Here is an 11,986-nt window from a genome sequence, read left to right on the forward strand (position 1 = left end):
TCCCACCGGGACCTGGGCTCCCTCGGGGGCAAGGCGACAGGTGGAGCCATTGCTCCATTTCCGGGACAAGTTTGTCCTGGGGCTTGAGGTGCTCTGTGCCAGTGTTTCAGCACTAAACCTGCACAGGCGACGTGGGGACCAGGCAGCAGGAGAGCCCCCACCGCTGTACTGGGCTGCTCAGGGCAGGGTGTAACCAAGCAGGCCGTTGTTGAGCGCTGCCGACGCCTTCCTCCCCCGTTTTCCTGCAGGCCGTCAAGGCCCCCTCTGCCCATCCCTTCCCCTGGGCAGACCTCCGGGAGCCAATAAGCACAGGACCACCGTCACACAGGGACTTTCAGGGCCAACAGCATCTGCACCTTTATCCCACGCTGGGTGGCTAGGCCTGAGACACCAACAAATCACTCTATAAAACCCAGAGGAAACAAGGAGCAAGTGCAAGTCCAGGGAATAGGGCCAAGGTCACGCAGAAAGGTCACTGTTATCAAAACGCTCCTGGTCATACACTTCAGCCACCACCTTTCGGCCAGCAAACCAGCGCCCATTGAGGGCCTGGATGGCCTTGTGAGTCTCAGAGGCTACAGAAAACTCCACAAAAATCTTGACGATGATCTCTGCGTCCTCCTCCTCGCCCTGCTTCTCCTGGTAGATGATGACACGGTTCACAGCACCAAACTTGCCACACTCCTCGGTCACTTCCCCCTCCAGGTCATCATCGATGTCCTTGGGGTCCACCATGTTACGCAGAACCATCACCGTGGACTGTGCGGGAGAGGGGACAGCTGAGAGCTATGGCTGGGCTGGTCACCCCGCCCCGCCCCCAGCCCTCCAGCCCGAGGCCCACCTCCTGCTTTCGCAGCAGCTTCTGCATCACCATGTGGCGGGCGCTACTGCCAGAGATGCTCATGTGCTCCTGCTCACTCAGCATCTCTGGCCGCTCCGACTCGGGGAAGAGCTCCTCCTCCTCCTTCTCTTTCTTGGGCTCCAGAAGACCCAGCGTTGGGGGGCTGGCCAGGATGGGGTTCACCACTCCCACAGAGGGGATGGTGACCGGAATGGGAGGCCGGGCTGGGGTCACACCTGCAGCAAACCCACCAGGTCCAGCGGTCACTTTCCCCCTTCTCTGCCCTTCCCAGGAAGCAGCAGAGCACCACTCAGCTAGGCCTGAGCCGCGGCCTGTCCCGGTCACAGAGGCCTATGTGCAGAGAAGGGGCAGGAGGAGGAGGAATGCCCCGTCCCACCCAGACTCACCTGTGATGACTCCTGGGGCCTGGGCAGCCATGACAGCCTGGGGCAAAGCCCCCAGAGGCTGGGCCAGAGTCAGTGCAGGGGACACCAGTCCAGGAGTGGCCAGGGTACCCAGCACCGCTGCTCCAGCCACTGCTTCCTGCAACTCAGAAAGCCACCACACTCAGTACCCAATCTGGCTGCCTCCACTCTAGACCACACAAAGAGCCAATCCCCAAAGGATGAGGGAGAAAGAGGAGCGGTCACCCACAAATGAACCACACAACCGCACCAGCCCTCACCTGAGCTGTAATCTTGGCTGTGGCTGCAGCTGCGGCCACAGCAGCAGCAGGTGGGAGGCCTCCGGGTGTGGCAGGTGTAAGCAGGGGCATGGGGGGTGTGACAGCCTTCCCCACCCGCAAGTACTGGCCCCCCAGATCAAAGAGGTTCATGGAAGACACGGCATCCTGGGATGACTGGGCCTTCTCATACTCTGCAAGGCAGGAGCAGCGGGGAGGGTTAGCCGCAGTGACAGGGGGGCCCCACCCTCACCTCGGTCTCCCCAAACTCACCAATGAACCCATAACCCTTGTGCTTGCCAGTGGTGGGGTCCCGGGCCAGCGTGCAAGATTTGATCTTGCCAAAGGCCTCAAATACACTCTTGATGTCATCGTCGGAAAGATCCTGGTGCACGGAGGCCACATAGATGCGGTTGAAGGCCCGTGCCTCCTCGGCCAGCTGGTCTATGATAGGCTGGGCCTGCCCTATGTTGCTGGGTCTGCCCACCTGGGAGAGAGGCCGGGGACAACGAGCCCCAAGTCAGCCCAGGCCTGGCCACTTCAGGCCTCTCTGCATCTCCCAGGGGACTGAAAATAGAGCACCCCCGACGTGCCAGCCTGAGGCCCACCTCCTTGGACCCTACCTTGATGTTCCTGCCTCCTAGCATCACTGAGTTCATCTGCTCCAAGGCGAGCTGCGCAGCTTCCGGGACCTCGTACTCCACAAAGGCAAAACCCTAGACATACGAGTGAGTCGTTAGGCCGACAGGGCCCAGGGTTAAGGGGTGGGTGGGGAGGGTTAGACTAAATCTCACCTTGTGCTTCATGGTGACGGAGTCCCAGGACATGTCAATGCTCTTGATGGGTCCAAAGGGAGCAAAAGCCTGGCGAATGGTGTCCTCCCCAAGCTCATAGTAGATGGAACCCACGTAGACCCGGCACATGATGGCCAGCGCCCGCTGCCGCTGAGCCGCCATCTGGAGCAGGACACAAGGGGAAAGAGAGCCACTGGCTTGTGAGGGGGTGGCAAGAGGCCGGGCAGCCCACTCCCCTCCTGGCCCACCTATCCAGCTCCGCTGTGGGGAGGGCTCCCCACACGGCAACAAGATGCAGGCCCAGCTCCTGCAAGTTAGGGGAGCAGGGGTCCATAGGCCCCCGACCCCCGGGAAGGAGGGCCAGGCCCAGAGGCAGGACACAGACGCACCCCGGCCCGTCCAGGCCCCAGGCAGACTGGCAGCCAAGCTGACAAGGGGCTGGGAGGCAGGGCTGTGCGCCCTCCCACCCTGCCCACCTTCCAGTCTGGGGGCCAGGCACCCCGAGCTGGGCTGGAAGATCCTCCCAGGGTCCTGGTCAAGTGCTCTAGCAGAAGAGGGAAGGGGAAGCCAGCCAAGCCGGAGGGACCCACTGGTGTGGAGGCAAGACAGGGGGCAGAAGACAGGGCAGCTACTGCCCAGAAGAGAGCCCAGGGGAGGAGGTCAGGAGCCCAGATGGGGGCTCCCTGCAGAGAGAACAAAGAGCAGCTGCTCATGCAGGGCCAGCTCGGGGGGCGGGGGGGGTGGCTTAGCACTGTGCGAGCCCCCCAAGGTGCTGAACACCTGATAAAAAAGGGCTGGCTGGAGCTCACCCCTGCAGCCCCACGGCCCGGCCCCCAGGAACGCCAGAAGGTGGCAGAGCTGCCAAAAAGAGAAGCCCCAGGGCTCCTCGGAGCAGGGAGGGCCAGGCCCAGCAGGCCCTGCCTCTGCACTGGGGCGAGCCTGGATCAGGGGCCTCTCCATGGCCCCCAGGGGTGCGGTTCCCACTCCTGCCACCTCACACGTGATGTGCTAGGTGGGGCGTCTCCCAGAGCCATATGCAGTGGGCTGCCAGGAGGAGCTGGGCCCTGGGGTGGCATCGTAGGCCCAGGGCAGGCAAAGAAGATGGGACCTTGGCTCTAGCCCCTCTGTGAGCCCGGGTTCCCCGCACCCTCAAAAGGCCCCCCGTAACCAGAGGCTGGTTTCCCTCTTTAGACACCAACTGGCCTCGTATGAAGACCAGACCACCCCCTCCCTCCAAGAGGAGCCTAAAAACAAGATCCATGTATCCCCCAAACTAGGAATTCCCCCCAAATGGGACTGCCCTCCTCAAACTGGGCTCCTGACAAGTCGGCCTTGGGCCCCTCGGCGGAGGCCAAGGACCAGCAAATGTGGAACTATGTCCCCTCTCGCACCAGGCACCCCACAGGTGAAACCATCTACCCCTCAGGCCAGAATCCCCCCGGATAAGAGCACGTCTCTTCTCCAGGGTGGGCTTCCCAACAGCAGGTAGGCCAAGAGCCCTTCTCCCTGACGTTTCCCCACAGACAGACGCTTCCCAGAGAGGACATCGGGTCTGTCTGGCCCTCAGACAGGGCCACATCTCCCCTGTGAGAGCGGCACACCCAGGGCTGACCCCCAGGGGATGCAGGAGCATCTCCTTCCCAGACTCCTCCGCCCACAGCAGCCAAGGCCGCAGCCATCGCCTCTGCCTCCTCCCTGGCCCACTCTGGGCTCAGCCCCTGCCTGCTCCCCGGCTGCATGGCCTCTACCCCTTGCTGACAGCCAGGCCCAGAGGACCAAATTCTTGCCCTTCCCTCTCCTGCTTGCTTGGGACGCCCCCCTCCAGCCCCCCACCCCATCCATCCATCCTCCCTCCAGGGTCTGATGGGGCTGGGAGCTGGACTCGTCTCTCCTCGGGGGCCTGATCCCAACCCATGAGCCCGGGCAGCCTGGAGACTGGCAGAGCTGAAGGCCCAGGCGCTGCGCCTCGTGCGTGCAGGCGACATGTGTGAAGGTGGGCCTGGCGTGGGCAGCTGCCCTCCTGGCCTGCTGCCCTCCGCAGTTACCTGGCCGTTAGTTTTAAGGCAGGACCTCAGAGCAGATGGAGGCCTCCCCAGGGGCGGTCCCGGGTGGGTGCCCGCCCACACCACTGGCCCCGCCACGCCTGGCGCTCTGCTGCGCTCGTCCCGAGCTGGCGGGCAGGGCCGGCTAGGGGAGCAAGGTCCCCAGCACGCGGGCTGCACTGCCCCCCTCTAGCCCTGACTAAGGACATGAGCCCCGGAAGAAGTGAGCATTTCTATTGACCGATTGCAAAGGTGAGAGAGGATCTCCAAAGCCCATTGTCACTGCTGCCATCTGAAAGACAGTAAAGACAGAGTTCAGTCTGTTGGAGCCGAGCAGTCTCCCGCTCTTGTCACACCTCACGCAGACAGCGGCAAGGCCCGGAGTCCCCGCCCTGCCAGGGAGGCCCGCCTGCCTTCCCAAACTGCCAGCCAACTGGCCAGCCGCCGGCACCTGCCCAGGGAGGGCCTCAGAGCCCCAGGTGCCCCGCCCCGCAGCCTGGCCGGCGGGGCAGAAGGAAGGGAGGGGGAGGAGGGGGAGGGGAGGAGGAGGAGGAGGAGGAGGAGGAGGAGGAAGAGGAGGAGGGTGCGGACGGAGCACGGTGAAGAGCCAGGGCATCTCCTGGCAGTGTGGATGTCTGAGGGCTGGGCAGGGGGCAAGGGGCTCGAGGCCCAGGTACCTGTCAGCCTCGCCCTGGCCTATTCCCCATAGCCACTGTGGCTTCCGGTCACAGGGCCGGAACAGGGCCCTGTTGGAAGTGCCCCCAGCTTGTCTGCTCTGTCCTGGACCCCAGCCCAGGCGGTCTGGACTCACGGCAGGGGTCGGGGCCTGAGGGCTCTTATCCGAGGCCGTGGGGGTGGGGAGGAACGCCCCTACATGCTGCACCTGCAACTGGGCGCAGAGGCAAGCTGAGGCATCACTTTCAAGTCCAAGAGGAGGAGCCAACTCAGGGTTCGGGGCAGGGCTACAGAGAAGGGCGGGGAAGGGGCCACGGGCACTCAGCAGATGGGTAAGGCTGGGCCACTCATGCCTCACAGAGAAACCTGGGCGTCCCAAGAACGAGTCCTTGAGCAACAGAACCACAACGCCTTGTGGGGACGGCCAGAGGCACAGGAGGAGGAAGAGAAGGCGCAGGAGGTGGAGGCCGCGGGGAGGGGCGGGGCGGCCCCGGGGGGGGGGCGGGCGGGGCGGCTCACCTGCAGGTTGGTGAGCTGCTGCTGCTGGTGCGCGATGGTCTGCTTCACCAGCACGCTCTTGATGCTCTGCTCCATGGCGTACTTCTTGGCCTGCGGGAGGGGGTGGTGAGGAGCACTGGGGGGCCCGGCCCCTCGGCCCCGGTGCCCAGCCCCCGCCACACCCGTGGCCCCGGTGGGGGGGGGGACACTCTCACCTTCTGGAGGGCCTCTTGCTGCTCGGGCGTCAGAGGAGGCAGTCCCAGCTTCGCGGTGGTGCTCTGCCCGTTCTCCATCTTGATGGGGTCTGTCCCCTGGGAGCGGGAGGGGGTCATTGAGAATAAGCTCAAGACCTCCCTCCTATGGCCCCAGGAGCCCCACCCACCTGTCTCCCTCCCGGACAGCACACGGCCTCTGGCCCAGGCCATTCGCAGACTGTCTCCGGCCTGGCCGAGATGTGCGTCTGCCCTCTGCTCTCCCTGTCCCTGTCCCCAGTGTGGTCTCTCCCAAGACGCATGGGCAGGACACATACTGAGGAAGGCAGGTACCTCGGGGGCCTCTGGACAACCCAGGGCAGGTTCAGGGCCCAGGCCACAATGGCCTCCTCAGGAGGTACCAAGACAAGCAGCAAGTAGCAAGAGAGGCCCATCCCTTGCAGCAAGTCTGACCCCAGAACCTGTCCCACACAGAGCAGGACAGCTGGCTTTAGTCACCCTCTATGAGAAAAAGGGGCCATGGTTCTCTGGACGTGCTGGGCCTCCTTGTGCCCGGACTGCCTGGCGTCCACCTCTGCCCTCCACACCTTCCCACGGACCCGGCCAAGGTCACAGACTCAGCGGCCCTGACTAGGTGGAGTTCCAGGGACTCCTCAAGGATCAAGTATGGGAAAGGGCCTCCCTCCCAGCATACCTTCCTGCAGCGCCCCACCCCTCTCCCTGCACACTGCTGACAACCCAGAGCTGCTTTCTCAGGCCACCACAGCCTCAAGGAAGGCTCCAGTGCCCTGGGAAGAGAAACCAAGAACAGACCAGCCACAAAAAAAAGTGGGCGTGCCGGTATTGTAGCCAGGTGGGCATGGGGACCCGGAGACATTTTGGGGGGTGGGGGAGCAGATACAGCCTGCTGCATATGAGAGCAAACGCAGCTAGGATTAAGGTTACATTCCTTCCGCCAAAATAGATTTCCAAGCTGTCTGCACGGTAAAGAATACAGCCGTGTGAGCAAGAAAGAAGCCAGAGCCACCAGACCAAAGAGTGTGTGTGTCAGGAGTTAGATCACACCTGCCTGCCCGCCAGTTCCAAGGGCCTGAGGGCGCCCCAGCAACTGCAGGGAGAGGCCACCACCAGCCCCCTCCAGAGGGGGTGCTCTGCAGCTCCCAGCACAGCCTCCAGAGGGACAGCAGAGGAGTCAGACTGACCCCCAGCACAAGCATGAGAAGCAAAGACAGAGGCACAAAGGTGCCAGGAAGGGGTGAATTGACCCAAACCCCAGGAATCACCATCTTGACCAGCCCAAGAACTAGGTTTCCAGCATAGGGTCAAAGGGCAGAAGGGGCCTGGAGGTCCTTCCTCTGGCGACCCAGTCTGGCCCCTGAGGCTTGCCCTCTCCCCCTCTCAGCTGGCCCCAAGCCAGGTTCTCCTTAGTGAGACAGAGGCGAGAGCCAGGAGCTGTGACTCTAGAGCAGGCTGTCACCATGGTAATCGATGCCAACCCCTTCAGCCCCTTAGGAACTTTTCAATCTCCTCTTTGTCTTGGTGAACAAAAGGCCCTTCTCTCATCAGGCAGGACAGGGGAGGGCTGGCAGGCTGGACACCCTGGCCTCTTTGCCTGTCTGCTTTAGCCCCAGTAACTTCCCAAAATCCAAGCTGCAGATCATGGGGGGGGAGGGCACAGAAGGGCCCAGCTCCAGCAGCCCCCAGGCCACCTTGTTCAGCCCCCACTGGAACCCACTGGAGGCAGGCGCTGCCACGGAGAAGCACAAAGAACCCTATCACCCAGGGACAAGGCCTGACCCCGCCTCCTCGAGGACAAGCCCCCAAGGACAAAGAAACCGGAGCAGGCCAAGATCTGCCCGCACCCACTCTACAGCATGGCCTGAATCCCACGCAGACCCTGTGCTCCAACTTGCACATTGTCCTGCTTTGCTGTTTTATCTAAATATGACGTCTGAAGTAAAGTCTGTGTTTCTGGATCATCACACCCGTCATGTTCCAAAAAAGCACATCTGCCCTCTTATACGACACTCATGGCTAAGGGCTTGCGCTCGCTCCGGGTCTGCCCTGACCATCGTCACTCTCTGCCCGACGTCTGAAGACACAGGAGGCTGTGAGCCACCACAGAAGCAGGGCAGACGCTAAGGGAGAGCCAGGCCTGAGGCCCGGTGGTGAGGGGACAGGCAGGCACCTCTGTCCAGAAGGTAGAGAAGAGTCCCTAGAGCGCCTCCCACTTCGCCCCCCACCTCTCTGGGCCCAGGGACGCGCAGGCGGGCGAGCGGGCAGGCCTGAGGGCAGGCGGGCGGGCGGGCGGGCGGGCAGGCGGGCCTGAGGGCAAGGACGGTTAAGGTCAGTACCTGTGGAGGTTTCCATTTGTCTCCCGCTGCCACCACTGCCGCCGCCGCCGCTGCCGCCGCCGGCTCGGACCCCCCTCCTTGCTGGCCATTGACCTGCTGCGGGCAGGAAAGAGATGCTGTAAAGGACAAGTCATAAGCCCCACCCACCCCAGCCCTCTCTCCCCTTCCCTAACTAAAGGCTAAATGTCTACGGCAAGAAAGAGAGACAGTAGAGGCGCAGGGAGAGACCAGCTCTGGCTTGGCCCCTGGAGCACCCGGCAGTGCCCCACCCCACCCCACGCCGCCCATTCCCCTAGGACGCCAGCAGCTGAGCAGGGTCCTGGCAAAAGGGGCTGGCCTGTCAGAGCCTAGGGCAGCCCGAGGTTGGCCGTGAGTCAACAGGAAAGGACAGAAAGAAGAGCTCCTGCCCCATGCCAAGGAAAGGCGTCCTTCCCTTCGTCTCAAACTGCCCTCTGGCCACACGGCGGAGGTCTTAAAGATGGGTTTCTTTCCTGCCGGCAGCCGACAAGGGGCCCAGCAGCCCATCTCCCCTCCTGAGGCAGACGGGGGGACCCCTCTAGCACCCTGCACACATGTCTGGGCTCAGCATCAGTCCGGGTGCCTTCCAAAGGCTCTGGCCAAGCCCAGGCCCCAAACCCTCCTGCCCTCTGAATGAGAGGGTCAGGTAGGCGGTCTGGTGCACAAGCCTCCCTACCCCCGCAGTCCAACTGTCCGGCTGTTTAACTCCAGGGAGGGCAGCTGAGAGCCTGGCCACATCCCACACCCAGAGGGACCATGGAGCACAGCGACGCAGAGCCAGCCCAACGGGAAGAACAGCTCTCAACCTAGCAGGACAGCAGGAGCAGAAGACATGCCGCAGGCAGGGGGCAGCAACGCTTGTGTGTGTGTGGGGGGGGCGTGCTTGGAGGAAGGGCTGGGAGACCTGCGCCCACACGGTGGGAACTGGGAGCAGAACACGCGCCACTCTCACAAGACGCACGGGCGTCTAGGAGCACAGGAGACAGCCACGCCCACCCTGGAGCCCTGGGCACAAATCCAGAGACCGGGCTGACTTGGTCAGAGTGAGTCTCAGGCCCTGTGGCCCCGAAGAAGACAACGACACAAGCCTGTCTGCAGACGCACAAGCGACACAACGCCCCGGAGAGCCAAACGACGGGGGACCCTTCTGACGGGCCCCACAGAGTGGGTGTACAGCAGCCGGGGACAGGGTCCACGTCGGGCTTGCCTCAAGTACCCTGGGGCCCCCAGGAGCACATGTGGAGCCGAGGCTGCCCCCTCGACGCTCACCGCGAGAAATCAGGTCCGGGGAAGCGATCCAGCGCCTGTGAACAGTACCAACGCGGGCCCGCTTATGAACGACCTCCTGCTCTCCCAAACTCCCGGACCAGCCAGCCTGAGAAACCGGTCGGCGCTGAGGGCAGCTCACCACTGAGCAGCCACTTCTGAGTGACGGTCAGTCCAGCAGGGAGACTGCAAGGGACATGCCACCACCTCCTGGGACACCAAGTTGCTAGTCCCACAGAGCCCACGGTTCTGTTCTGAGCAGATGCTAAGAAAGCTTGGCGAGAACTGCCATTCGTGATCACAGACGGTCACATGCTGTCGCCCTGTGGCGATGAAAACAGGAGGCTTTCCAGCCACAAAGCTCCCCACATCAGACAGCGGGGTGAGGAGTCCCCTGTGGGAGGCAGTGCAGCCCTGTGGTTCTGGGACCCAAACTCCAGCACTGCCACTGCTCAAGAGCCAGGGCGCAGAGGATTACTTCCATTAGAAACACTAGAAAAGCGTAAGTAATTACTTAACATTTGCAGGGGTGCACCCGTCAGGCCCGCATCCCGGGCTGGCACGCAGGCTCAGTGGGTCACCCTGTGTAAAGGATCAAGGCCGTCCCTGCACAGGGCAGGCAAGCCTTAGGTCAGTGACCATCAGCACGGGCACGACACCCAGCGCCCGCTCCCCAGAGCAGAGCTGCCGCAGGGCGCCCGCCATCTGTTCAGTGCTCTTCCACGGTGCCGCGCTGCCCACCAGACGCCTGGGCTCTGTGAAGGGCACTTCGAATGCACCAAAAACAAGGCAAGATGCATGCCAAGTGGCACGCACACGAGAAGACTTCTGTAGGGCACAACACAAAGAAAACCCCGAAAGCGCAGGACACGAAGCACGGGGCTGAAGCGTGCTGAGTGAGGCAGCCAGGGAAGGCCTAGGAGTCCAGTGCAGACCACCTGCTCCAGAAGAAGCAAGCACCAGAGCCCACAGGGAAAGGAGAGGGTCTGGCGCCCCTGCCACACAGACGAAAATCAAGAGTAATGGCCCAAGTTGGAGTGAGCCCAGCGGTAAAAGGCAGGAAGAATGCAGTGGTAGGTCACAGACACACAAAGCCACCAGGAGACCACATCCCTGATAGGAAGGGGCTGTGGCCTGTTTCTGCAGCCAACAGGTGGAAGGCACAGTAGTGACAAGCGGCACTTCTGCATCTTCCTGTGTCCTTCCCCACTGGTCACTGTCGGCCAAATTCCGTGCCACTCTACCCCACGTCCCGCAGAGCTGAGCAGGCTCTCACGGTGCCCACCTACGACAGTCGGAAGCGGGCTGCTACAGAGCCGTCCACGGAGAAGGTTAGAAGAGGAACATGTCAGACCCGAGCTGGACCTCACTCCCAGAGTCTGATGGAAGCCTGAAACTTCATGGTTTCTGTACACCCATTAATGTATGAATGTGTTAACCTCTTGAGAGAATTCAAATTAGCAACAAACACTCCTGTTGGAAAGCTCAGTTTACAGAACTCAGACTTACTGCCCATGGCCACCTCTACCGTGAGGTCAGCTCCGTCTGGCGCTGTGCCACAGCAGAGCTGAGCCCAACTCATCCCTCAGTCTCCGCGAGTGCAGGGTGCAGCCAGCTGCAGCCCCCACCAAGGCCCGGGCTCGGTGTCCAGGCTGCTGCAGGCGGCTTGGGGGAGACCAAGCGCCCGCTCGTCACTGGCTTCTCCTCCCCCACGTTCCACACGTTCCCAGGAGCCTGGGTCCTTGTCGCCAAGCCTCCCTCTCCCCCACTGTCCAAGACAGTCACCAGCCCTCTATCAGCTTCTGACTTCCCTCTCAGGCAGGTCATTTGCTCCTGCGACTTCAACAGGAGGCAGGACACGGCAGACGGAGGGTAGAAGAGTTAGCACGGTTGGAGAATCCCACACTGGGCTCCCTTCACAGGCTGGGGCCTCTCTCCCCGGGGAGGCTGGGCCTGCCCCAGTGACACAGGTCCAGTTTCCCTCAGGGGTGTCGGCCCCCAGCAGAGGGCCTGGCCAAGACCTAGTTCTAGCCTAAGTGCACTCCTGACCCTCAGACGTCTTCCCCATCAGTCTAGCCTCCAGGCACCTGCAAGAGGTACCTTCTCAGACAGACCTCCCCATGCCACCTCGCATGTGGGGCGGGGCAGGGTGCAGGGGACTAAAGAGATGACATGATGCCCTGAAAGGTCCAGGAGAACAATCAGTCATTTAAACCGAGCAGGAAGAAAAAAAAGGGTCAAGGAAGACTTCAGCATGAAGTGTGGCCCATGTAAGCGCTCTCCGTCCATGCCAATCGCTCCAGGTGACTGAAAGGTAGGTGAGCACCCAGCAGGGGAGGGAGAGGCTCGTCCCTCTGGGCGCCCACACCACCCTGAGCACAGGGCCCTCGGGCTCGCAGTATACATGGCCCCCGTGGGTGGGAACTGGTCCTCAGGGTCCATCTGACCCCCGAACACGGCTGGGACTACCTCTAGTTCCCCAGTGCCCCCCCTCACCCCCCCCCCGAACTCGGACTGCGCCTAGGGGAAAATAACGACTCAAGAAACATGATATGAGATCACATTCTCTCCTTCCTGAATAAGGAAGACAGGACGGGGTCCCTG

The 11,986-nt window shown here is 62.3% G+C and overlaps 2 protein-coding genes and 1 long non-coding RNA gene across 8 annotated transcripts in view; 2 read left to right on the plus strand and 1 right to left on the minus strand.

The window, feature by feature from the left end:
* The window catches only part of LOC115278878 (protein scribble homolog), a 2,625-nt gene extending 2,319 nt beyond the window's left edge, over nucleotides 1-306 (plus strand). The window contains exon 11 of the mRNA XM_029923347.1: nucleotides 249-306. Within this exon, the coding sequence (XP_029779207.1) occupies nucleotides 249-306 (58 nt within the window). The remainder of the gene's footprint in view (nucleotides 1-248) is intronic.
* A 26-nt stretch (nucleotides 307-332) lies between these two features.
* Nucleotides 333-11,986, minus strand: part of PUF60 (poly(U) binding splicing factor 60) — a 12,092-nt gene continuing 438 nt past the window's right edge. Inside the window, exons 2-12 of one of the 6 annotated variants that reach the window (XM_029923501.1) lie at nucleotides 8,099-8,194; nucleotides 5,748-5,843; nucleotides 5,554-5,643; nucleotides 4,601-4,651; nucleotides 2,318-2,479; nucleotides 2,147-2,239; nucleotides 1,797-2,010; nucleotides 1,527-1,717; nucleotides 1,249-1,384; nucleotides 842-1,077; nucleotides 333-759 (exon numbers count right to left, since the gene is read on the minus strand). In XM_029923501.1, coding sequence (XP_029779361.1) covers nucleotides 460-759; nucleotides 842-1,077; nucleotides 1,249-1,384; nucleotides 1,527-1,717; nucleotides 1,797-2,010; nucleotides 2,147-2,239; nucleotides 2,318-2,479; nucleotides 4,601-4,651; nucleotides 5,554-5,643; nucleotides 5,748-5,843; nucleotides 8,099-8,194 — 1,665 coding nt within the window. In that variant the 3' untranslated portion in view covers nucleotides 333-459. The remainder of the gene's footprint in view (nucleotides 760-841; nucleotides 1,078-1,248; nucleotides 1,385-1,526; nucleotides 1,718-1,796; nucleotides 2,011-2,146; nucleotides 2,240-2,317; nucleotides 2,480-4,600; nucleotides 4,652-5,553; nucleotides 5,644-5,747; nucleotides 5,844-8,098; nucleotides 8,195-11,986) is intronic. The other 5 variants (XM_029923497.1, XM_029923502.1, XM_029923499.1 and 2 more) reach the window with 5 other exon arrangements.
* Nucleotides 3,600-7,700, plus strand: LOC115278997. Its single transcript, XR_003903153.1, has 4 exons — nucleotides 3,600-3,802; nucleotides 5,395-5,494; nucleotides 6,501-6,597; nucleotides 6,709-7,700. It is a non-coding gene; the product is annotated as an uncharacterized LOC115278997 (long non-coding RNA).

The sequence above is a fragment of the Suricata suricatta genome, chromosome 15 (assembly GCF_006229205.1).
Source record: "Suricata suricatta isolate VVHF042 chromosome 15, meerkat_22Aug2017_6uvM2_HiC, whole genome shotgun sequence".
In the NCBI taxonomy this organism is placed as follows: domain Eukaryota; kingdom Metazoa; phylum Chordata; class Mammalia; order Carnivora; family Herpestidae; genus Suricata; species Suricata suricatta.